The sequence below is a fragment of the Bos indicus genome, chromosome 9 (genome assembly GCF_029378745.1).
Source record: "Bos indicus isolate NIAB-ARS_2022 breed Sahiwal x Tharparkar chromosome 9, NIAB-ARS_B.indTharparkar_mat_pri_1.0, whole genome shotgun sequence".
In the NCBI taxonomy this organism is placed as follows: Eukaryota; Metazoa; Chordata; class Mammalia; order Artiodactyla; family Bovidae; genus Bos; species Bos indicus.
The window spans coordinates 69,748,740-69,775,500 of NC_091768.1; the positions used below are offsets into that span (position 1 = coordinate 69,748,740).

Here is a 26,761-nt window from a genome sequence, read left to right on the forward strand (position 1 = left end):
AGAGGTAAATATCTAGGATATGCAAGCAAATCCACAAGTAAAAGATAGGAAGACCATGGAAAATATTCCTCTTAAAATGGACCTTGTAAGACCTTATTGAATTTACACATTCAATAAATATTTATTGAGTGCCTATCACATGTCAACACTGCTCTGGGCACCAGGGTTACAGCAGACAAATTTCCTGCCCTTATGAAATTTAAATAGTCCACAACCTTCTCTCTTACCAATAAGAAAAAGAAATTAGTTTCTACTAAATGAATTTTCCTTTAAAATGATAATTGTGTCATTTTAAAATTGGAAGAATTTTTAAGGTGCATTTCTTCTAATTCCATACATTTGTGATAATATTCCCAGGGCACAGTGGCCTGACGCATAAACACAGATGAATGTCACCTATGTGTCATAGGTGACACTTCATCTGTGTTTAGAATGTAAAGGCCAGTAGTTAGATGGGTCCAGAATTGCTATGACTGAGTCACGGCTTTTCCATTTTGTGCCATTTGGCAACCTCTCTGTGTTTTAGTTCCTTCATCAGTAAAATAACAAATAATGAGACAGCTCATACAATTCATATGAGGATTAAATGAGATAATATAAAACAAAACAGCATCTGGCACACGATAAAAATTCAATCATGACTCTTTTTACATCTTTATTTCATGTTGATATTGAGTCCAGTAATTGTTATTTCCCCATGCATATCATGGGGCTTTCCAGGTGGCAAGGATTCCACCTACCAGTGCAGGAGATGCAAGAGACATGGGTTTGATCCCTGGGTCAGGAAAATCTCCTGGAGTAGGAAGTGGCACCCACTCCAGTATTCTTGCCTGGAGAATTCCATGGACAGAGGACTCTGGCAGGTTACAGTCCATGGGGTCACAAAAAGTTGGACACAGCTGAGCACAACAGACATATGCTATTTCAAAATTAGTATGGTAACACTTCTGGTTATTAATCAGGCAATTAATTTTTTCTTTAATTAATAATCAGAAAGGGAAGTCATATGCCTTCCCTGAGACCTACCCTGGTAGTGTGTGAGGTGTGTCTTGTAGATTAACCATTAATCCTAGAGTGAAAACTGAATTCAGGGTTGTCGGGCTGGAAAAGATGTGAGACACCATCTTGCCAGTCCCCGGTTTTTTGACACAGGCAGATGCACAGACCTGAAACAGGTAAGTACCATGCTCTGAGTTTGCACAGCTAGAACTATGGCACTTCTCCTGTGGTTATAATTAATTATGATCAGAAAAGATGACTGTGGTTAAGAAATCATGGTTGTGATTAGGAAACATTAGTGTTACCAGGTGGCTTTGTGAACTGGGTGTGAACTGGCTCCATGAATGACCTCAATTAATTAGAGACCTAGACTCAGGAAGACTCAAAGTTATTCCGAGTATGAATGTGCTGGACTTCACTTGACTGTTGCTTTGGTTCAGTAGGTGGAGCCACTCTTCCTCATTAGAGTAAACAGATTCAACTCAATTATAAATAGAAAAAAATATGTGCCCTCCGCCATTGAGAGCTGCAGAGAGTGACGACTACCTGGAGACCTCGGGCGCCGCGGTCAGCAGTGTGGGAGCATGAGTTCCAAGCCACAGTCCATCGGGGTCATTGGAGCTCCCTTCTCAAAGGGCCAGGTGAGTCAAATTCTGGCTTTGAATAACTGCAGTTTATGAGAAAAGTTACGAATTTCAAAATTAGTAAGGTGTCACTGTCTGGTTAGTTAAACAGCCTGATACAACCTGACCTGAAATTTATACTAAAGTCTTTTCATCATTTTACATCATTGTATAATTATGGTCACAAATCCACTTATAACATTAGATTTATAACTATAACACCTAATCCCAGCCCCAGCCAGTTTTATTTAAGTGTGCCGAACTTTTCTTCATTTTTTGAGAAAATAATTTTATTTGAGTGGAAATAGACGATTTCTGCCTTGTAGCTACTCATTTAGATGTCCATGCTCTTATCGCTCTTGGTGTTACTGTGTATATGTAGAAGGAGATAGAATTTTAGGAAAATATATTTTTTTAGTTATGTAATTAATGCCTAGAAAAATTCATAGATGGGTGGTAAATTTTAAGTTTTAAAAATGTGAATAAACTAAATATTATTGATTTATCAACATTTTGAGTTATTTATATTATTTTAGAGCTTTAATGATTCTATAAAATTGTTGATTCATGGATTAGGTGGAGTTCTTTGTGTACCTCCTTTTGAGGGATGAAAAAAGAAAAGCAAAAAAGGAAACCCACCTGCAGATTGATCACATTGAAAAGACTATTGGAACTCCCAAGTTCTAAAACATGCCAACAACTCTTAAATATACTGTCTTTTTTTTTCTTGCCCAGGCACACTCATTCTGGTAAATTTAATGAGATTACAGATATCTTCAACTCCTCCAAGTGTCTGTGCTAAAGGGGTGGGGGAAGAATAAAACAAAAGCAAATAAGATAAAGTGTGAATTCAAACTCACCATGCAGATTTTTTTGAGGTTGTGGTTGTTTTAAATGAGGTTTCTCGGGTTTCTTAGAACTTTCTCTTTGCCCAGTTGAGCAGTGTATTGCTTCTCTTAGTTCTGAACTCTTGCTTTGCACTCTGTGACTTTTTTTTATTACAAAACAAATTGGGACAGGTCAGAGGTTAGAGATGCGAACTGTATTTGAAATGTCAGTCAAAACTGCTTCACTTCCCTTGGAAATCTTTCAAAGTTCTCTCCCGAAACACAGGCAGGTTTTGCTGACAAAGAGGTATTTCTTATAATGCTGGGCTTAATTGCAAATTCCTCAATGTACTCACCTATTCTGACAGGTTCTAACAAAGATCACAATAAAATAATTGATTAAAAAAAAAGAAGAAGAAGAAAAGGGGATGGAGGGAGAAAGGAAGAAAGAAAGGGAGAGAGGGAGGGAGGAAATGGCTTGAACATGCTCTGATCCCTGGACCCCAGCAGAAGGCCACATGCTGATAACAACAGCCCCTCTAGGGGATAACATTTTGAAACATAGCTTTTTCCGTTCTCCATGATTCTTTCTCCTGCCTCTACAGCCCCTCCTTATTAAAACATGGCACCATGCAAAGAGTAAGACACTACCGACCCATACACACACACACACACACACACACACGAGAATGAAGCTTCTTGTTTTAAGAGATTTTTCTACTCTAAGCCATAGCATAGAAGGGAAAAATCAGCCAACATATGAATTTCTGTCCCTAGCCAAGGGACATAAAATTTGGATAAACAAGCAAAGGAGAGGATTAAAGGGCAGATGACTAGAAGGTTGAATCTGAAAAAGAACTCCATCCTCAGCCCCACAGCCTTGCAGGGCAGTGGTTGAGGGGAGGGGGTGGTGACCAAAAATGAAGTAGGTATTATATCTATTGTCCCGTCGTGTTAGCTAAGGCTCAGAGAGCTATGGTAATTTGTTCAAGGTCACACTGCTTTGACTCCGTAATTCCAGACACTGATACCAAAGCCTGTGCTCCTGACCTGAGCTGTTACATCTTTAGTTCTACAGCGGATCTTGGAGTTGTGGTCAATTAGGGATTGGAGCCTAGCTTCAAAGTCAGTAGTGCTAACAAGGAACAATGAGGAAAGACCAAACATGAGAAGCATTTTAAATCAGATGGAAAATAAAAGCTAGAAAGTGTCAATCTGGGAAGCTGAACAATGGTGCTATTGTAAATATACAGCCAGCCCTCCATATTTGTGGGAATGTCTTTACTGTCATTTTATGTAAGGCACTTGAGCATCTGTGTGGGGGAGGGGAGGGTGTCCTGGTCAATCCTATACAGATCTGGAGGAGAAATTTTAGTATCAGTTAAGGGGTTGTATAAGATTTCTTCTTTTTTTTTTTTTAATAATTCTGAAAGTTCAGAGTGGTTTTATTTTTGAAATTTTTATTGAAATATAGTAGATTTACAATGTTTTAGTTTTGAGTGTACAGCAAAATGATTTAGTTATATATATATATATATAATTTTAGTTCTTTTCCGTTGAAGGTTATTATAAGATATTGAATATAGTTCTCTGTGCCCTACAGTAGGTCCTCTTTGGTTATCTGTTTTGTATATATTAGTGTGCATATTTTAATTCCAAACTCCTAATTTATCCCCTCGTCTCTATCTCCCCTTTGGTAGCCATAAATTTGCTTTCTATGTTTGTCAGCCTATTTTTGTTTTGTAAATAAGTTCATTTGTCAGGAGTGTTTAAAATTTGTTCCAAAGTTTGAAAGGGAGAGGGCAAAAGTCAGGGAGTTTTATGACACTGACAATTTCTGAACACCTACTAAGTGTCAGCTCTATAATACAGTGCTGGAAGTGTAGAGAAGATTGGACAGAAATCTAATAAAGGAGAGAAGACAATGACAAATAACTCAATCAAGGCAAAATTTTAGCCAAGTAGCACTCTGCTGCTGCTGCTAAGTCACTTCAGTCATGTCCGACTCTGTGCGACCCCAGAGACGGCAGCCCACCAGGCTCCCCCATCCCTGGGATTCTCCAGGCAAGAACACTGGAGTGGGTTGCCATTTCCTTCTGCAATGCATGAAAGTGAAAAGTGAAAGTGAAGTTGCTCAGTCATGTCCGACTCCTAGCAAACCCATGGACTGAAGCCTACCAGGCTCCTCCATCCGTGGGATTTTCCAGGCAAGAGTACTGGAGTGGGGTGCCACTGGAGTTTAAAAATTGTACCTACTTGTTGAGGGGGTAGGGGTGGGAGTCATAAAAAAAAAAGGCAGTGAAGTGAAGGAGCAAATGTGCCTGGCTGAGCCTGGTGTTGGGGGGGAGTCCCTTGCTGCCAGGGACAGGAATTTGCCATGGAGGATTTGCCTGGTAGTCAAAGCAAGTCATCTGGTAATTTGAGGTGGGAGGAACTTCCGCTTAGTTTGGTGCCACAATGCAACCCTGAGGATGGACACAGGTGTCTTTCGGCACATCTTCCCACCTGACGGCAGGCTTCCCAGGCGGCACTGGTGGTGAGGTGCAGGAGGCCTAAGAGACAAGGGTTGGTTCGCTGAAGATCACCTGGAGAAGGGAATCCAGAAGGACAGCCCCTCTCCAGTATTCTTGCTTGGAGAATTTCATGGACAGAGGAGACCTGTGGGCTATAGTCCATGAGGTCGCTAAGTGTTGGACACCACTGAGTGACTAACACTTTCACTTTTTCACTCCCACCTAACAGCACAGAGTACCTTTCTCTATTGAAAAGCCTTGTTGGAAATTGGAATCAGAGAGACACATAAAAGAACTATTTCTTTAGATGGCTTATCTGCCAGGGGGCTGGAGAAGACTTACTGCAAGGAAGAAGCATGCTAGCTTCCCTGATGTAAAAAGAGCAAAGGTAGCATTGTGCCAACCATGCTTAGACAGGTCAAAACTTGAAATACTGGGTTGGTCTTTGTGAGTTCATCTCCCAAGTGATGATTTTCCCTGCTGCCTCCTTTCTCCGCAAGAGCCCTAACTTACTACCATGCAGACCTGCACGTAGGTCTGTCTGATGTCATGCTCTTTTTTTTTTTTTTACCTTATGTTTTGACTCAAGCTGTTCTCCAGGTTTGCAAAGTTTCTTCATCACCCCATCTATTTTCCTAAATGACCTACTCATGTTGCAGGACTCAGCAGAAATGTCAGCCTGTTCTCTAAAGAATTCTCTGAAACTTCTCCACCCCTGACAGGGTTAAGAACATCCTGTTTTTGTGGTTACAATATCTTTTAACTGTGTTGATGTAAATCTCTAAGTATTATAATTGGGATTATTAATAAATATCCAAATTCCCTATTCACTTGTGAGTCACTCAAAGACAAAAGCCCTCTCCTTTGGATCATTGTATCTCTATCTCTCAGAGTGCTTTGGTACAAAACGCGTCCACTGTGTTGGTAACATAGTGTGATGGAGAAAAGAAGCTGCAAGTTTTGGGATCCAAACCATCTGGATGTGAACTAAGGCTCTGCCATTTGTTCGCTGTGTGCCTGTAGGAAAGTTATACAACCTTTTTGATTCTATATCTTCATATTTGACATAGGAGTAATTCAATCTACCTTGCTGTGATGACAGTGAGATAATGTAAATTCCTGACCCTGTAGGTACTCAAAAAGTGATAGTTACTCTTCAACTCATTAATGAGAAAGGTTTCTATTGTGGGGGTTTGATGATATGATAATGTCTGAATTACTCTATGTTTTCATTGTTCAGCCACGAGGAGGGGTGGAAGAAGGCCCTACAGTACTTAGAAAGGCTGGTCTGCTTGAGAAACTTAAAGAACTAGGTAACTGTTTACTTAATCAATTTTTTATTAAAGTATAGTTGATGTACAATATTATATGTTACATATTTATACAATATAGTGATTCATAATTTTCAAGGTTATACTCCATTTACAGTTATTGTAAAATGCTGGCTATATTTCTTATGCTGTACATTACATCCTTGTAGCTTATTTTATTTGTAATAGCTTGTACCTCTCAACCCTCTACTCCTATATTGCCCCTCCCCCACCCCTTCCCCACTGGTAACCACTGGTTTGAACAAGGTAATTCCTAAGTTGAAAGCTGATCAGCCCAATTTCTTTCTTACTCTGAAGGAAGGTCCAGGCTTCTGTTAAAAGAGGGTGTGTCTGGAGTGACATTTATACCACAGTGACATTATAGCAGCATTGGCTATAACCTTAGAAGTACATCTTACTAAAAAAAAAGCAGTGAAGGGGAGAATGCTCAGTAAACACTGCTGGATGAATATCCTCACTCAGATATTTTGTCTTTCCAGTGAGACTACTCTTAGAGTAATCTGTGTGTGAAGAACTAGGGGGTGGGTGCATGGTAGGGGATTCAGGGAAACTGAAAAAGAAAAGCCAGGGCAGCAGAAAGTACATTACTAACAAAAGGATCCTTATTTGTAAAAAGAAATAAAATAAGATGGTTATATAATAATAATAGCAGTACCTAGTATTTGCATTAACATCCTAGTATGTGTACATATATACATATATGCTGTATATACACATGAGCATGCAGATGAAAAGTAGTATAATTTTAAAAGTATGGGCTAAAGTAAAGGTCATCTTTATATGTAAAACCCTGATGAAATGTTGGGGAGGATAGAGATCAATCAGAACTCTCATGTATTTCTGGTGGGAATGCATAAATACACAGCCACTTTGGAAAGCAGTTTGGCAGTTTTTTAAATAAACATGCATTTACCTCTTGACCCAGCAAATCTTCTCCTAGAGATTTACCAAGAGAAGTGATAACATGTACTACAAAGTCTTCTTCTTGAATGTTTGTAGTAGCATTATTTATAAAAGTCAGGAAATGGAAACAACAAATGCTCATCAACTGGTGAAGGGATAAAGAAAAAGTGGTACATCCGTACCATGGGGGTAATACTCAACAATAAACAGGAACACAGGCAAGAACATGGGTGAATCTCAAAGACATCATGCTGAAGGAAAGGGGCCAGACACAAAAGGCTATAAACTGTATGATGTATATGAAATTCTAAGAAAGACAAAAGCCTAGCAAGAGAAAGATCAGCAGTTGCCTGTGCGAAAAGACACAGATTGACTTAAAGGGCAGGAGGGAATTTGGGGAGTACTGAAAATATTCTGAAAGTGAAAAAATTCTAAATCTTTATTATGGTGGTACTTGCAAGACTGTGAATATTTCTAAGACTAGCTGACTTGTAAATTTAAAATGAGTGTATTTTAGTGAATAACAATTATACCCCATAAAGTTAAAAAAAAAGAAAAGACCCCAAGCGAGAATAGAAAGCTAGATCCTTCAGTTAACAAGCGTAGTTTGGCCACATTTTATATCCACTTGAATCTCTTGAAGGTGTTACTGATTCATGGATACACATGGACATGTAATAAGTACAATATACTATGACTGATTAATTCAGAACACTGTACTTATCCCATATCACACTTTTGCATGAAACCTGTACCTTGAAGCCTAAGCAGGGCCTTTTAGGAAGTGAGCCTAGGTCTTTAGAATCTTTACGCTATGCTACGCTAAGTCACTTCGATTGTGACCGACTCTGTGCGACCCCATAGACGGCAGCCCACCAGGCTCCCCTGTCCCTGGGATTCTCCAGGCAAGAACACTGGAGTGGGTTGCCATTTCCTTCTCCAATGCATGAAAGTGAAAAGTGAAAGTGAAGTCGCTCAGTCGTGTCCGACTCTTAGCGACCCCATGGACTGCAACCCACCAGGCTCTTCCATCCATGGGATTTTCTGAGCAAGAGTACTGGAGTGGGGTGCCATTGCCTTCTCCGTTAGAATCTTTAGGTTATCTGTAATTTATTTAAAAAGTATAAAAATAGAGCCTTTATTTCCTGACCTCATGGAAGCATTATCAGATCAGTCTCTCAGTCGTGTCTGACTCTTTGCGACCCCATGAATCGCAGCACGCCAGGCCTCCCTGTCCATCACCAACTCCCGGAGTTCACTGAGACTCATGTCCATCGAGTCAGTGATGCCATCCAGCCATCTCATCCTCTGTCGTCCCCTTCTCCTCTTGCCCCCAATCCCTCCCAGCATCAGAGTCTTTTCCAATGAGTCAATTCTTCACATGAGGTGGCCAAAGTACTGGAGTTTCAGCTTTAGCATCATTCTGTCCGAAGAAATCCCAGGGCTGATCTCCTTCAGAATGGACTGGTTGGATCTCCTTGTAGTCCAAGGGACTCTCTAGAGTCTTCTCCAACACCACAGTTCAAAAGCATCAATTCTTCGGTGCTCAGCCTTCTTCACAGTCCAACTCTCACATCCATACATGATCACTGGAAAAACCATACCTTGACTAGACGGACCTTTGTTGGCAAAGTAATGTCTCTGCTTTTGAATATGCTATCTAGGTTGGTCATAACTTTCCTTCCAAGGAGAAAGCGTCTTTTAATTTCATGGCTGCAGTCACCATCTGCAGTGATTTTGGAGCCCCCAAAAATAAAGTCTGACACTGTTTCCACTGTTTCCCCATCTATTTCCCATGAAGTGATGGAAGCATTAGGTTAATCATATATTCTTATTTAATTCAGACAGTCTCATTATGAGGCAGGTACAATGGGCAGGCAGAGTAGGAAGCTGAGTGGCTTCAGTTGGATGACCACTTGGAATGAAACCAAGGGCTCTTAATATAGTGTAAGGAAGTTGAGAAAATATCAGTGTCTTTTTTTTCTGAGCGTAAATATATATTGTTGCTGTTCAGTTGCTAAGTTGTGTCCAACTCTTTTGTGACCCCATGGACTGAAGCTGGTCAGGCTCCTCTGTCCATGTGATTCTCCAGGCAAGAATACTGGAAGGGGTTGTCATTTCCTTCTCCAGGGGATCTTCCCAACCCAGGGATCAAACCCAGGTCTTCTACTTGGCAGGTGGACGTTTTACCACTGAGCCACCTGGGAAGCCCTATATATATATATGTATAAATACATTTTTTTAAAAACAGCTTTTTATTACCTACACAAAACAAGCTTATCATAGAAAAGTGAACAGCACACAAACAGAACCCAAGACAGTGTCGCCATGCCTCAAGCCCAAACCAGCTTATCACTGTTACACTTTCATGTCTAGCCTAACTGACTGAGTCAAGAATTTTCAGAGAACCCAGTATAGCAGACAGCGGTATAGAACCCAGTATACAGCAGGCACTGGTGTGCAGTGAAGTTGGGATGATGATGTCAGCTAATAGTGGATATGGTTTTTACTTTCATGAGATTTTACAGCCATTCCAGGTTCTTTTTTTTTTTTTTTGCAAATACACCTATTTGGTAAAATTGGAATTATCCTAAAGTCTGTTTTATAATCACCTTTACTAACCTAACTTCCCCGGTGGCTCAGACGGTAAAGTGTCTGTCTACAATGCGGGAGACCCGGGTTCGATCCCTAGGTTGGGAAGATCCCTTGGAGAAGGAACTGGCAATCCACTCCAGTGCGATTGCCTGGAAAATCCCATGGATTGAGGAGCCTGGTAGGCTACAGTCCATGGGGTCGAAAAGAGTCAGACACAACTGAGCTACTTCACTTACTAACCTAAAACTTTTAATTATAGAGTGTGATGTGAAAGATTATGGGGACCTGTCCTTTGCCGATAATCTTGATGACAGTCCCTTTCAAATTGTGAAGAATCCAAGGTGTGTGGGAAAAGCAAGTGAAAAGCTGGCTGATGTGGTGGCAGAAGTCAAGAAGACTGGAAGGATCAGCCTTGTCCTGGGCGGAGACCACAGGTCTTTTTTTTAAATGTTTATCTCTATGGGAGTCTGGTATAAATACGGTGAAGGAAGTATAACCAAAACCATGAGAAGAGAGAAAATAGGAAAGGAAAGTATTGATCAATATTTTATATCACATTTTCTGTCTTGTTTCTTTTAATTTTATTGATTACTACTTTATTTTGGAAACAAAAACTTCCCTCTGTTTGAAGTCTGTTATGACCTTTTTCTATGACAGCAGAAAATACATGGTATGTGAATGGATTTCAGCAAAATGTTCAAGCTTACATTCCTAAATAAATAAGCACTGAGGAAATTAATAGTCAGCCTATTGTACTTGATTAGTGATAACAGAAATAACTTATGTCAACAAGTAAAGCATGTGTTTCACACTATCAAAGTAGTAATTATCAAACTTTTGAAATACACATGCATATATAAAAGAAAAAAAACAGTGGCAATTGTTCTCTAGAAACTATTTCTACTAGAATTTTGAAAATCTGTTACATTTCCTGCCTGCCATAATTTTTCCCTTGTATGTAATTTTAACCATTGTATGCGTTATCCTGTTTTGTTCATCTACACTACAGATTTCCTTATGTTATTAATACCTCACAATACATATGAGCATAATTTTTTACTGTTGCTTGATATTTCATCTAGGTATGATATCTCTCTCTATATATATATGTGTATATATATATATATATATATATATATATCTCCATGTTGTCAGATATTCAGGTTATTTTCAAATGTCACCATTATGAATAATGTGGTAAAGATAATGTTGTGTGTGAGTCTGCCCATGTTTACTCTCAAGGTCCCAGGACATGTAATCAGAAGTACGATTAGATCAAAAGTGCAAAGACTACAATGACTCTTAATGCAGGAGTCAATTACTTCAGCCCCCTTCATATTTTCCTTGAAAGCCAAAGTGTTTTCAGGACTTCTGTGACAAAACTCATGTTGAGTAACTGGAGCTCTCTTTTTTTAAGTACAAAAAAATTTGTAAGTGGGAATTTTGACTGGCGCATGGACAAAGGAAAACAAACCTGAAGGGAAAGACAAAGAGCATCAAGAAAGGCCTGCTTCTGAAAGCTCACGGTTCTCTGGAGGGTTCCTGAGCGTTCACAAGTGGGACAATGCAGACTTTGTATGGCAAATCCTGGTCTTTTAACTTTTGTGTGAGATACTACTTAGCTTTGCCATTCTGGCAAGTTTTATGGAGCTTGGAGTGTTTGAGATGAATTTTGAGGGTTCTGGACCTGGCTAAGAGTGAGTCCTTAAATACGTAGCAGGAGACTAGAAAGTTCCAGCAGAGGATCTGAACATTGAATAGAGTGAGCGTCCAGGATACACTGGCTGAAGTAGATGTAAGGGTTTTGAGTGATGGTCCCCAACTGTAAAAGAATTGGATTTTAAGAAAAATGGGAGGACTCTGTCATAATTCACTTGGGAGAATTAAGTATTTACCAAGAGAGATGAGAGTACAGAAAATGAGCCTGTTTTAACCCTGAGAACTGAGTGATATCTCATGCTAAAAAACTTGTGTGGCTACTGTCTTTTCACATATTTAATTTTTAGTGAAACTAGAATTTGCTATTAGAAGGTGGTTTTGAAGAAAAATGAAAGTTTTTTTAGTAATGCCGTTACAGTGAATAAATATAACTTGTTAGTAAATATTGTGTTAGGTATACTTTATTGCGATTGTTTAATTGGGATCTTCAGTTTAAAATCTCTCATAAATATTAGCCACTTTGACTTAAAGAAAAATCAGGCAAGAATATTGTGTAAGTGATGTGATAAACATACTGATACTGCAAACCTGATGTTCACACGAACTTCTTTTCCTTTAAAGTTTGGCGATCGGCAGCATCTCTGGCCATGCCAGGGTCCACCCAGACCTCTGTGTCATTTGGGTGGATGCTCACACGGACATCAACACTCCACTGACAACCAAAACCGGGAACTTGCATGGACAACCTGTGTCTTTCCTTCTGAAGGAACTAAAGGAAAAGGTAAACAGCTGGTTGGTATTCTGTTACAGAAGAATTGTCTTTAGCAGAAGTTCAGAAGCCAGAAGGGAAGTAAGAACCCCTGTGCCATTTTATTCTTGATTAATTTTCAAACCATTTTCTCAGCAGCCGATAAGCAATGGGGGGGAGGTGGACAGAGGTAGTGAGACTGTGTATCTCTACGTTTTTAACAGTTTGCAAACTGACTTCAGGAGTAGCTCCCCCCCCCTTTTCCCCCCCCTCAGAATTCCAAATAGTTTATGTAGATTCTCTGCTCTCAGAAAGGTGGAACACAATTCTCCACTCCTAAGTGGAGAATATGGCTGCTTAGTTTAGAGCCTTCCCCTAAGGTAGTATGAATTCCCGGCAAGGCCTATGTTCCCAGGACCACGGTGCTCTCCAGACTTCTTCCATGGGTGCTGTCTCTGTGCCTACAGTCATCCGAGCATGAGATTTGGCCCCTTACATCTTTAGGTTTAGAGAGATGAAGACCTTAAGTGAAGAAGTTCTAAGGGTTGGTGACAGAGGGGACAGGGTTCAAGGCACGGCCTGCTGTTTCAGATACATAATCCTTCTAGAAAGCGCAGGCAGCACAAGGTCGGGGGGCAAGGCAGACTAGTGGGTGACTGTGGAGGGAGGGAAGCCACAGACAGTATGCTCGCTCCTCGGGTAGCACAGGAGGACAGACATTCTCTTCCTAATTTTATACTATATTTTAATGATTTCCTTGAATTTTATGTTCTGAATATAACATGCAATCTAACATGTGTCCTTAACTTTCAATATAAAATTTGCTTATGTATAACCCAATGGAACCATTGCAATTCTAGATGCCCGAGGTCCCAGGATTCTACTGGGTGGCTCCCTGCATATCTGCCAAAGACATTGTGTATATTGGTCTGAGAGATGTGGACCCTGGGGAACAGTAAGTTTATTTCTTGATGTGGTTTACCTTCCTTTTTGTCCTTTCTCATGTTAGGCGTGCTGGTCAAGTCAATGCGAAAAAATTATTTTCAGCATCAATTCTATATATCTATATGTGTGTGCTCAGACGCTCAGTTGTGCCCAACTCTTTGCAACCCCATGCCTGCCAGGCTCCTCTGTTCATGCGATTCTCCCAGCAAGAATACTGGTCTGGGTTCCCATTTCCTCCTCCAGGGGATCTTCCCCCTCCAGGGATAGAGATAAGAGAATATAGTCTCTTAAGTCTCCTGCATTGGCAGGCAGATTCTTTACCACTAGCACCACCTAGGAAACCCTATATCTAGATCTGTATCTAAGTGCATGCTAAGTCACTTCAGTCATGTCTGACTCTTTGAAACCTATGGACTGTAGCCCGCCAGGCTTCTCTTTCTATGGGATTCTCCAGGCAAGAATACTGGAGTGGGTTGCCATACCCTCCTCCAGGGGATCTTTCCGACCCAGGGATCGAACCCATGTCTCTTATGTCTCCTGCATTGGCAGGTAGATTCTTTATTGCTGAGCCACCTAGGAAACCCGTCTGTATATAGATCTGTATCTATCAGATCAGATCAGATCAGTCGCTCAGTCATGTCCGACTCTTTGCAACCTCATGAATCGCAGCACGCCAGGCCACCCTGTCCATCACCAACTCCCGGAGTTCACTGAGACTCATGTCCATCGAGTCAGTGATGCCATCCAGCCATCTCATCCTCTGTCGTCCCCTTCTCCTCCTGCCCCCAATCCCTCCCAGCATCAGAGTCTTTTCCAATGAGTCAACTCTTTGCATGAGGTGGCTAAAGTACTGGAGTTTCAGCTTTAGCATCATTCCATCCAAAGAAATCCCAGGGCTGATCTCCTTCAGAATGCACTGGTTGGATCTCCTTGCAGTCCAAGGGACTCAAGAGAGTCTTCTCCAACACCACAGTTCAAAAGCATCAATTCTTCGGCGCTCAGCCTTCTTCACAGTCCAACTCTCACATCCATACATGACCACAGGAAAAACCATAGCCTTGACTAGACGAACCTTTGTTGGCAAAGTAATGTCTCTGCTTTTGAATATGCTATCTAGGTTGGTCATCACTTTCCTTCCAAGGAGTAAGCGTCTTTTAACTGCTGCAGTCACCATCTGCAGTGATTTTGGAGCCCAGAAAAATCAAGTCTGACACTGTTTCCACTGTTTCCCCATCTATTTCCCATGAAGTGATGACACCAGATGCCATGATCTTCGTTTTCTGAATGCTGAGCTTTAAGCCAACTTTTTCACTCTCTACTTTCACCTTCATCAAGAGGCTTTTTAGTTCCTCTTCACTTTCTGCCATAAGGGTAGTGTCATCTGCATATCTGAGGTTATTGATATTTCTCCCGGCAATCTTGATTCCAGTTTGTGTTCTTCCAGTCCATCGTTTCTCATGATGTACTCTGCATAGAAGTTAAATAAACAGGGTGACAATATACAGCCTTGACATACTCCTTTTCTTATTTGGAACCAGTCTGTTGTTCCATGTCTAGTTCTAACTGTTGCTTCCTGACCTGCATACAAATTTCTCAAGAGGCAGATCAGGTGGTCTGGTATTTCCATCTCTTCCACAATTTTCCACAGTTGATTGTGATCCACACAGTCAAAGGCTTTGGCATAGTCAATAAAGCAGACATAGATGTTTTTCTGGAATTCTCTTGCTTTTTCTATGATCCAGCAGATGTTGGCAATTTGATCTCTGGTTCCTCTGCCTTTTCTAAAACCAGCTTGAACATCAGGAAGTTCACGGTTCACATATTGCTGAAGCCTGGCTTGGAGAATTTGGAGCATTCCTTTACTAGCGTGTGAGATGAGTGCAATTGTGTGGTAGTTTGAGCATTCTTTGGCATTGCCTTTCTTTGGGATTGGAATGAAAACTGACCTTTTCCAGTCCTGTGGCCACTGCTGAGTTTTCTAAATTTGCTGGCGTATTGAGTGCAGCACTTTCACAGCATCATCTTTCAGGATTTGGAATAGCTCAACTGGAATTCCATCACCTCCACTAGCTTTGTTCGTAGTGATGCTTTCTAAGGCCCACTTGACTTCACATTCCAGAATGCCTGGCTCTAGGTCAGTGATCACACCATCGTGATTATCTGGGTCGTGAATATACACATGTATATACATATACGAGCTTCCCGGGTGGCTCAGCAGTAAAGAATCTGCCTGCCAATGCAGAAGACGTGGGTTTGATTCCTGGGTTGGAAAGATCCCCTGGAGAAGGAAATGGCAACCTACCGCAGTATTCTTGCCTGGGAAATCCCATGGACAGAGGAGCCTGGTGGGCTACAGTTCATAGGGTTGCAAAGAGTCAGACAAGACTTACAAACGAAACAGCAACAACATAGATATATATGTATGTATTTAGGTGATTTTTACCTTGACTTGCTGTTTAAAAATTATTGATATATACATACAGTTCACCAAACTTAAATATATATTTTTAAAGATTTATGTTTTGGCTATGGTGAGTCTCTGGTGCTGCACATGGCCTTTCTCTAGTTGCGACGAGTGGGGGCTACTCTGTTGTGGTGCTTGGGCTTCCAACGTGGTGGTTTCTATTGTGAAGCATGGGCTCTAGAGCATGGGGGCTTCAGTAGTCACAGTGTGCGGCTTCAGCAGTTGTGGCTCACGGGCTCTGGAATGCTGGTTCAGTAGTTGTGGCACACTAGCTTAGTCACTCTGCAGCACGTGATATCTTTCCAGACCAGGGATCGAACCAATGTCTGTTGCATTGCAAGGTGGATTATTAACTGGTGGACCACCAGGGAAGCCCCTTAAATAACTTTTGAATGTTACCACACTGATCTTTTCTCTAAAAGGAAACAAGAGGGTCAGCCTCCTTATAAACTGTAGATTCTCTTAATATCTTCTCTTTCATAGCTATATTTTGAAAACTCTGGGAATTAAATACTTTTCAATGACTGAAGTGGATAAACTGGGAATTGGCAAGGTGATGGAAGAAACATTCAGCTATCTACTAGGAAGGTATGATGTGTTTGTGTGTGTGTGTGTATAAACATAAATATTATTAAAACGACTTGCTACTAATACTAGTCAATGTAAGTTAATAACAAAGCCTGCAGGTATAATCATGAAAGTTCACAGGGTTGTCACTTTTTGTAAAACAAAGAACTGTATTTTTCTACTAAATATTAAACCACCAACTTTAACCTGAATTCCTTTCCCACCTTTTAAAAGAAAGAAAAGGCCAATTCATTTGAGCTTTGATGTTGATGGACTGGACCCATCTTTCACGCCAGCTACTGGCACACCAGTCCAGGGAGGTCTGACTTACAGAGAAGGTCTCTACATCACAGAAGAAATTTACAAAACAGGTGAGTAAAACTCTGAATGAATGCAAGACAAAGTGTACATCTGGCCAATATGTTATCGATACCTCCCTGATCTGAAAACAAAGCCCCAACTTGACACTCTCTGAATGCCCACTGCATAATACAACAACTGAAATGTTTTCAGTTGTTACTACCTCTTTGCACTCCTGGATAATAATTCAAGTCAGTCTGTACTAAATTACAAATGTCAGCTATTTAATAAATTACATTATTTCCATTTGTTGTTATAGGTTTACTCTCAGGATTAGATATAATGGAAGTGAATCCATCTCTGGGGAAGACACCAGAAGAAGTGACTCGAACAGTGAACACAACAGTAGCAATAACCATGGCTTGCTTTGGGGTTGCTCGAGAGGGTAACCATAAACCTATTGATTACCTTAGCCCACCAAAGTAAACATGGAATCATCATATAAAAAAGTCTCACAGCTAAATGACATAATTAGTAAATCTAATAAAGTTACAGTCATCGTCCCAAAGATTTGGTCTTTCAGGAAAATCTTTTGCCTGGGTAAATATTAGTACAATTAGTGTAAACTGTATCAATTCCCTCTTGGTGTGAAATTTAAGATATGGAAATGCTAACTTTTGTGAAATTAAAAAGTTTATATTCCCATTTTGGCAAAAGACTTATCCTTAGAGAAACATACATTCATATCCAAATAAAAATTTGCTGGCATTAAAAATAAACACTTTTATCAGCCCCAACATGTACAGTGGGACTCCTGATATCAGGAGACAGAGCTACCCAACTTGAAAAGGGACCATATTTCCATGTTGTTCAAAGCTGTAATGCCTAGAAACTGCTCTTCTCTATCTCTTTATAAGATTCTGTCATCCCTATACAAGTTTCTAAATACACGCAACACACACCGATACTGACACACACACACCCTGCTTAGACTACCATAAATACTTAAAAAACCACAGTGAAATTATTATCTCCAAAACACTGTAAGACCTTGGTTAAGTTATTTAAACTCTTTTGCTCTGGTTCCCTCATCTGTAAAATGGATTATTATAGGGTTTGGGCAGTCTCTAAGTTCACTGATGTTAGATGACCATGTCTCACTTTTTTTAAACCTCAAGCATGATATTGGTTAATATCATGTTAAGCATGGCTGCTATTCAGATAGTCTTTTGGGAAACAGAGGAAAGAAATCAACTATTTTTGTTTCTAAGATATGCTAATTTGGGTTGCGATTTCACTGAAAATTATCTGTGGCTTCCAAATGCCCCACCTTTCACTTATTTCAGTTGGTAAAGAATCTGCCTGCAATACGGGAGACCTGGCTTTGATCCCCGGGTCAGGAAGAGCCCCTGGAGAAGGGAATGACAACCCACTCCAGTATTCTTGCTTGGAGAATTCCATGGATAGAGAAGCCTGGTAGGCTACAGTCCAAGGGGTCCCAAAGAGTCAGACACAACTGAGCAATTAACACTTTCCCAAGTTTCCAAATGCCCCACCTTTCACTCACTGCAGTTAAGAGTGTACTCACTGGCTGAACTCCTGAACATCCTAAAAACTCATCTCAGCTCTATTATATAGTGAAGGAAGTGGAAAAGTAAGTGAAAATAAACTAGAATCAAAACAAGGGAAGTGAACTCTTTCCCTTTCCTCCAACTTACATTGAACTCAAAGTGGATTCTGTAATGAAGCAGGCTCCATGAAAGAATTTTTACTGTTATTCTTTTTTTTAAAAAGTTAATTTATTTTTTTTTATTGAAAGAGAATTGCTTTACAGAATTTTGCTGTTTCCTGTCAAACCTCAACATGAATCAGCCATAGGTGTATGTATATGTATATGTGTATATATATATATATATATATCCCCTCCCTTTTGTTATTCTTGTTATAACAGCTTTATGCGTTAAAGAGCCTCTACCATCTGATTGTTTATCTGCAATACAGAATTTTAAACCTGTTGACACTATGGACTTTGTAGAATAAGTGTTTTACTGAATAAGTTTTAGATAAGAGCAATTATAGTGGATCTTACTCTAGAGAACCTTATCCAGTACAGCAGTCACAGGCAGTTACATTAATTAAAGCTTAATAAAATATTCAGTTGCACACGGTAAGTGCTTAACAGGCACATGGAGCTACTAACTATTGAACTGTACAGCACAGATATGACTATTTCTACACTGCAGAAACGCCTAGTGAACACAGCCACTCTAAAGTTATCATTAGTTTTCAAAAAGAAAAATTTTAGGATGTAATGGATATAAGTATTTTATTCTCAACTGTATTCTAAACACAAATTAAGCTTCTGTCTTCTATTAATGTCTCTGATTAATACTAACCTCTTAAAAGCCTATTATGGGAAATCATATTCTCTTTTTTTTTAAGCTAGAGAGGAAAAACTGAATTTTTAATAAAATTAACTGGAATGTGTAAGTCCTTGGAGAAGGCAATGGCATCCCACTCCAGTACTCTTGCCTGGAGAATCCCATGGACGGAGGAGCCTGGTAGGCTGCAATCCATGGGGTCGCTAAGAGTCGGGACACGACTGAGCGACTTCACTTTCACTTTTCACTTTCATTCATTGGAGAAGGAAATGGCAACCCACTCCAGTGTTCTTGCCTGGAGAATCCCAGGGACTGGGGAGCCTGTGGGCTGCCGTCTATGGGGTCACACAGAGTCGGACACGACTGACGTGACTTAGCAGCAGCAGCAGCATTGTTACACTTATTTCTATTCCTTGAGGCAGCAAGAATATATTGAGACTAGGTTAAGAGTAATAGTTGAAATCATTTCTAGTATAAAATTTCTGGAGGATTTTAAGAATATCATTAGCTTAGAAAAATTGTTTATACCATTATACAAATTTTAAGCAGTCTTTGCATGGCAAATAAAGATCCAGTGATTATAAAAATATGAATCATGAAGAAGATAAAGGTCTAGGAGGAATAATTTGGAAACAGAAGTTCACAGTTAAACTTCACTAATTCTTTTTTAAAAAAATCAGCACCTCTTAATTCCTAGGTTAATGTCAGTCACTGACTATAGCATACAATCCATGGAGGTGGCTCAGTTCTCTGTTCTAATCCAGCCAGTACATTGCCTGGCACCCAGCAGACGCTCATTCAAACTGAGTAATTAATCAGACAATTTATTCATTCAACAGATTTTACTAATTATTTTCCAAGTCTTTTACAATCTTAATGCCACCCCCCCAAAATAACAGTGTGTCTCTCAAAATCTAATAAACTCTAAAGAACCAAAATGTATATGATATTTAAAAATATAAATACTTAAAAAATTTAAGACTATAAAAATTCAAAGAATCACATCATCTGCCAGGTAAGTGTGTCAACCTGGAAAAGTAACTGATTTATTTTTAAAAACAGGTATTAAGAAAATTGAGTTTCTTAAGTTATGTTATTTTCTTACATGGCTTCCAACTCATTTCATATAGTAAGTTCAAGTCCACAGCAAAGGCAAAAACTTGCCAATCTATCTCAATAGAAATATTAGCCTGTTTACTTGGAAATCTATGATAAAAAGTTTAAGCCATTTAAAAAAGAATATGAAATTGTGTTTGCTCCTTTAATGCAATGAAATCTAGAGACCTTTACTTGACAAAAATCTCTTGTTGCAAAGATATACCAAGAGAGATTTATGTATAAAAGAATTTGTAATAACTATTTTACATGTGTGGTGCCTTTAAAACTGGATTTGAAGACTGAATAAGTTATTAATACTAAAAAATAAAAACAAAAACAATGGTCAAAACAGGAAAGATTGAGAGTGCCTGGTAAAGGCCATTTGATCAGATATGTCCATATCCTAGGCAGCTCTAATACCTTGCTGTGGATACGAGCAATGTGTAGTTTACGTGATCTCTTAGAGACAAAGCAATGGGAAGACAGGAGTTGGAAGTCAACAGATCCACCACATGAATCAAAATAAAACAATCTGAACACCGCTGCCTCTCCTCCACCACAATGTAGCACTGTCAGGTTCAGATCTAATAAACTCAAGTCCACTTTCAGCACAGCACACTCTGACTTCACTGAGTCACCGGCAGAGACCCTGGCACCTGAGTAGACTGAGGTGCTGGAGACCCACTGCTGACGGCTTGCGGAGGCACGGCAGCCGGTTCCATCTTGCTAATGTGAGTGATGAATCGAAGACGGAGTTTTAAAGCCGGTTTTAAATTACAGATAATCTTTTCTACCTAAAAAACAAAAGCACATTAAAACATATTTTCACCAGAGAAGTTCAATTTCCCACTTTTAAAGAAGTGACTTACACATTTCCTGAGACAATAAACCAGGGAGTAGAACAGGTGGATGAGAAGTTTCTCTCATATTTTGTGTTTTAACAAAAGCAGATAAAACTATTTCTTTCTTACCTGAAAAAAGCATGTGTTGTCCCTCACACACTATTATATATATGTACATTTGTGTATGTGTATCTATCTATATATGCATACACTTAACAGAAACATACTCACTGACCTAGACAGCCAGTCACCCTCCTGCCAAAAGCTAGTAGTTTACACTGGGGGTTCTACACATCCACCAAGGGACTCATCCTTTTAAAACCCCATCTTTATGCAAAGCACCATTATATTTCAAAGATCTTTGAATAACTCAGGTTCAAAACATTTACCTATACAGTTAACTTTTTTTGGTTTTGATTTACACCTGGAACGCAAACTAAATCATATTAGACTTACTCTTACTTAAAATGCTTTAAAGAAATAAATACATCAAGTAGTTCCATAGCTTTCTTAGCTTTACTTATATATTCTTGGATCCTACTAGGAAAGATCGGTCCATTAAAAATCCTTCCTTTCTGTATTCCCTTGTGTCAAAGTTTCTTAGGCTCAAATATAAGGAATATGCTAAAAAAACACATTTCTCTGTTGGTCTCCACTTCACAGTCCTGCGGAGGCGCAAAGGAGTCAACACCCTCCCAACTCCACGTCACCAGCTTCAAAGAGTGAATCCTCAAGACTAGGATTTACATGCTTACGTGTACCAATGTATATTCCTTTCCCATTTTACAGAGAAATAACATTAAAGTATGGAGAGGAGGTCACTTAACTTCACCTATTTGTCCTCCCTCCACCCTTCTAAAAGAGCTGAGATTCTGGTTCCCACAGACAGGAAACTCAGGAGGTATTAAAGAGGTATTTAAGGAGGTTCTTTCCACTTGGAGACAGCCCTCCCAGGGAGTGGCTCTTTATATGCTGAGTCGCATGCCTTTTAAAGTGACACAGAACAAATTTAATACCTATTCCAAATGGCAACCTCCCACCCCTCAAACAGTTAGGATAGAATTAATTCCCTAGGACTTTAAAAAAAATTCAAGTTCAGCACCCTCAGTTTTTAAATACCCTTCATGAGTTATTCTTCTGACCCTCCTGGTTTTAATCTTGTAGTCACACTGCTATTTGTCTTATGTTCTCACTGTGTACCCTAATCACTGTGGGGAAAAACAGGCTCTGCTTTACTCACTACACAAGGCCTCTCTGATCTTTTCAGTAGCCACGCTGTACTGTTTCTTCCTGATGAGTTTACTATTAGTAACTCCTCAGGTCATTTTCAGATGTTTTGTAACAAATGTCAAGAAGGAAAAGTGTGAGAAATTATAATAGATATTTATTTTTAAATTGGCAGACAATTGCTTTACAATGTTGTGCTGGTTTCTGCCATACAACGTGAATCGACTATAAGTATACCTATGTCCCCTCATGTTTAAGTTTTCAAAACTAAACATCATTGAAAAATAATTAAAGTGAACTTACTTGTTCTTTTACACTGTCACCAGTAAACATATACTTCATATGATACAGGAAGTCACAGATGGGATCCATGTAGTTTAAGTGGGTGCTACACTGGTCTACGTTCAGCAACATGTCATAAAACGCCACACCAATCTATTTAACAAATAAAATTATTTAAATGGTCAAAAATGGTTCAGTCATGATGCAGCTGGTCTCCGTGACAAGAACAGCACAGAGGGTACATCCTTGTTGAGGAACTGTCACTACCACACAAGCCTCTGTGTGCACGAGTGATACGGAACTGCTTGTATTTATGATGGAATTCAGAGTGCTGCCAACTGACCCCAAGTAGGAATTAAATACACTTTCTCTGCCTAATTTAAAATTTAAAATTAAGAGGTAGACAACCCCTTTTCTGGAAACCATCTCTCAATTTCTGGGATACTTGGCAGTCTCAGGGAGCCTTTATATACTGTGCCTTCTTAGTTCCACTGGGTGTCTCACACTGCAAAGTTCTATATTTGGGGCATTCTCTTTTCTCTACACTTCTGTTACAGGGGATCAACTTTAGTCATTCCCATGACTCTGACGAATTCCTCTGTGCTATAGTGCACATGCTCAAATGCACTTCTCCATCTTTAGCTTTCTTCTCAGCCCTGATGATGAGTATTTTCCCCTGCATCTCCAGTTCAGCACATCCCACACCAAACTCATAGGCATACTAAGTTACGGGGATGCTAAGGCCTTAAGCATTACTCTTAGATCCTGCTAAACTGATTTTCCCACTAATGGTAATGATATACAGTTTGAAAAACACTAGGAAAGAAACCTTAATATACATTTTAGAACTTAATCTTACCATTGAAAACCCAGATTAAATTTTACCTCTATCATACATCGAGTTCTCTCTTGTTGAAACCTTTGTAAAAATGGTCCCACAAGGTGGTACACATAAAGCAACTGGAACTCAGTCTTCACTATAGGAAGAAGTACTTCAGTGAGAAATCTAAAATTTAAAGATCAAAATAAAAAATTCTTGTGACTCGAAATCAGTTAAATTGTTTGAATTTTGTTAATATAGCCTATCCAAGTATTTTCAAAATCTGTAATAATTTTTTTAAAGTTTATTTTAATTCTGGTAACATTTCTAATTAATCTCACATCTCTCACTGGCTCTTATTTTCATTTGATTATTGAAACAATTTACTTCAGATTTAGGAGTTGTTCCTAATAGTACAATTACTGAATGACGGAATGTGAATTATTTGAAATAAAAGAGGATAATCAACCTAATATAAAGGCCATTCTCAAGAAATTTAAATCTAATTAATACAATTATACAGTCAAAAATAATAATCAGAAGATAGGCTACTATCAGGTATGCAGTACAAAAGGCAAATTTTGCGATATATTCTGGAAAAAGCATGCATTTGATTAAGCCCATTGAAATGATGCTAAAGCTGAAACTCCAGTACTTTGGCCACCTCATGTGAAGAGTTGACTCACTGGAAAAGACTGATGCTGGGAGAGATTGGGGGCAGGAGGAGAAGGGGATGACAGAGGATGAGATGGCTGGATGGCATCACTGACTCGATGGACGTGAGTTTGAGTGAACTCTGGGAGATGGTGATGGACAGGGAGGCCTGGAGTGCTGCGATTCATGGGGTTGCAAAGAGTGGGACACAACTGAGCGACTGAACTGACTGACTGATTGAAATGATAAAGGAAAACTGAATACGAGACTATTACTTATACATATAAATTAATTTTCTTCAATTAATTCTGACATAAAGGAGTCTTTCTGACACCCAGAAACTACTTAAAACTTTTACTGTGTCAGCTGTTCCACTGAATCAGATATATACCCCAGGTGTACAAGAGATTAAAAAGCAAAAACAAAATAAGTCAAATGTTTTTAGGAAATCATAATACCTACTTGGGAATGAGAGAAAGCTGCCCGATGCTGGAGTGGTGCCACACTGCATGTGCCAGAGCTAACGTGTAGCTACAGCTCATCTCAGAGTAGGACTGATGGCAAGCGGTGAAATCGAAGAGCCGGAAAGGATAGCCGACCCACTCTGTCTCAGACGTCAAGCTGGGACTGCTGATAACACTCACTATTCGATCGTGAAGGACAATCCAATACGGCTCCTTTAAAACCAAGAAAAAGCCTGAAGAAAAACACCATTTCTCTAGTATTCCACTCTATATCCAGTATTGTACTCCAAAAGCCGAAAATAATAGCACTTTCTCAGTCTTTAATGTTTTCTATTTATCCAGCTTGTGTGGCTTCACAATGAGTCAAATTAAGGCAATAACAACCTGGGGAGAAGTGTCTGTGAGTTAAGAGTGCTCCAGACATGAGTCTGTCCAGTTAACTTAATTGCTGATATTTACTACATGGTAAATTGACTTTATCTATATTTACTATACAGGTAATGCTGGTACACATTTATAATTCACAAATATGTATATATTTTGGAGGAGTGTAAGGAAGAAGTGATTCATAAAGATGCATAATCAAACAAGTTTGGAGAGCACTGCTTTAGACAATATTACTGACACGCAAAGATGTCAGACATTGGTGTGGTGCTGACTAGACATGTGTGGAGGTCACAGAGAGAGACACTGCATGAGTGGAGAAATTATAGAAGGCTTCGCTGAAAAAGCAAGCCCTAAGTTAGCAAAGAATGAGTAGGCTTTAGGGAAGGTAACAGAAGGAAAAGCATCCTGGTATATTCTCTTATATGGCAGAAGTACCTGAAAAATGTCTCAACAAGCATCATTTGCAGGAGGAAAGGATAAATTAGAGATACCAAGGGAACACTTCATGTAAAGATGAGCTCAATAAAGGACAGAAATGGTATGGACCTAACAGAAGCAGGAGATATTAAAAAGAGGTGGCAAGAATACACAGAAGAACTGTATCAAAAAGATCTTCACGACCCAGATAATCACGATGGAGAGATCACTAACCTAAAGCCAGACATCCTGGAATGGGAAAGCAAGTGGGCCTTAGGAAGTATCATTATGAACAAAGCTAGTGGAGGTGGCAGAATTCCAGTTGAGCTATTTCGAATCCTAGAAGATGATGCTGTTAAAGTGCTTCACTCAATGCGCTAGCAAATTTGGAAAACTCAGCAGTGGCCACAGGACTGGAAAAGGTCAGTTTTCATTCCAATCCCAAAGAAACGAAACGCCAAAGAATGCTCAAACTACTGCACAATTGCACTCATCTCACACACTAGAAAAGTAATGCTCAAAATTCTCTAAGCCAGGCTTCAACAATACATGAACCGTGAACTTCCAGATGTTCAAGTTGATTTTAGAAAAAGCAGAGGAACCAGAGATCAAATTGCCAACATCTGCTGGATCATCAAAAAGCAAGAGAGTTCCAGAAAAACATCTATTTCTGCTTTATTGACTATGCCAAAGCCTTTGACTGTGTGGATCACAATGAACTGTGGAAAATTCTTCAAGAGATGGGAATACCAGACCACCTGACCTGCCTCTTGAGAAATCTGTATGCAGGTCAGGAAGCAACAGTTAGAACTAGACATGGAACAACAGACTGGTTCCAAATAGGAAAAGGAGTACGTCAAGGCTGTATATTGTTAGCGTGCTTATTCAACTTATATGCAGTGTGCATCATGAGAAACACTGGGTTGGATGAAGCTGGAATCAAGATTGCTGGGAGAAATATCAATAACCTCAGATAGGCAGATGACACCACCCTTATGGCAGAAAGTGAAGAAGAACTAAAGAGTCTCTTGATGCAAGTGAAAGAGGAGAGTGAAAAAGTTGGCTTAAAGCTCAACGTTCAGAAAACAAAGATCACATCATCCCATCACTTCATGGCAAATAGATAGAGAAACAGTGGAAACAGTGGCTGACTTTTTATTTTTACTTCAAAATCACTGCAGATGGTGACTGCAGCCATGAAATTAAAAGATGCTTACTCCTTGGAAGAAAAGTTATGACCAACCTAGACAGCATATTAAAAAACAGAGACATTACTTTGCCAACAAAGGTCCATCTAGTCAAGGCTATGGTTTTTCCAGTAGTCATGTATGGATGTGAGAGTTGGACTATAAAGAAAGCTGAGCACCAAAGAATTGATGCTTTGGCACTATGGTGTTGGAAAAGACTCTTGAGAGTCCCTTGGACTGCAAGGAGATCCAACCAGTCCATCCTAAAGGAAATTAGTCCTGAATATTCATTGGAAGGACTGATGCTGAAGCTGAAACTCCAATACTTTGGCCACCTCATGCGAAGAGCTGACTCATTTGAAAAGACCCTGATGCTGGGAAAGATTGAAGGCGGGAGGAGAAGGGGATGCCAGAGGATGAGATGGTTGGGATGGCATCACCAACTCAATGGGCATGAGTTTGAGTAAACTCTGGGAGTTGGTGATAGATAGGGAGGCCTGGCATGCTGCAGTCCATGGGGTCGCAAAG

General features: G+C 39.7%; 2 protein-coding genes and 1 long non-coding RNA gene across 18 annotated transcripts in view; 1 reads left to right on the plus strand and 2 right to left on the minus strand.

Moving 5' to 3' along the window:
• The window catches only part of LOC109563946 (uncharacterized), a 129,789-nt gene extending 127,163 nt beyond the window's left edge, over positions 1-2,626 (minus strand). For 14 of the 15 annotated variants that reach the window (XR_011568486.1, XR_011568489.1, XR_002181439.2 and 11 more), the window contains exons 1-2: positions 2,483-2,626; positions 1,546-1,666 (exon numbers count right to left, since the gene is read on the minus strand). This is a non-coding gene — a long non-coding RNA (uncharacterized lncRNA). Of the gene's footprint in view, positions 1-1,026; positions 1,667-2,482 lie in introns of all 15 variants that reach the window. The other variant, XR_011568479.1, reaches the window with a different exon arrangement.
• ARG1 (arginase 1) lies at positions 1,500-17,179 on the plus strand. The gene is made up of 8 exons (XM_019967439.2): positions 1,500-1,640; positions 6,203-6,275; positions 10,051-10,225; positions 12,072-12,231; positions 13,059-13,153; positions 16,091-16,195; positions 16,409-16,545; positions 16,794-17,179. The coding sequence occupies exons 1-8, from the start codon at positions 1,584-1,586 to the stop codon at positions 16,958-16,960; spliced, it is 969 nt and encodes a 322-aa protein (XP_019822998.2). The 5' UTR covers positions 1,500-1,583; the 3' UTR covers positions 16,961-17,179.
• Positions 17,180-19,666: 2,487 nt separating this feature from the next.
• The window catches only part of MED23 (mediator complex subunit 23), a 43,765-nt gene continuing 36,670 nt past the window's right edge, over positions 19,667-26,761 (minus strand). For both annotated transcript variants that reach the window (XM_019967441.2, XM_019967442.2), the window contains 4 exons: positions 24,241-24,455; positions 23,190-23,310; positions 22,326-22,457; positions 19,667-20,747 (listed from right to left, as the gene is read on the minus strand). In XM_019967441.2, coding sequence (XP_019823000.2) covers positions 20,580-20,747; positions 22,326-22,457; positions 23,190-23,310; positions 24,241-24,455 — 636 coding nt within the window. In that variant the 3' untranslated portion in view covers positions 19,667-20,579. The remainder of the gene's footprint in view (positions 20,748-22,325; positions 22,458-23,189; positions 23,311-24,240; positions 24,456-26,761) is intronic.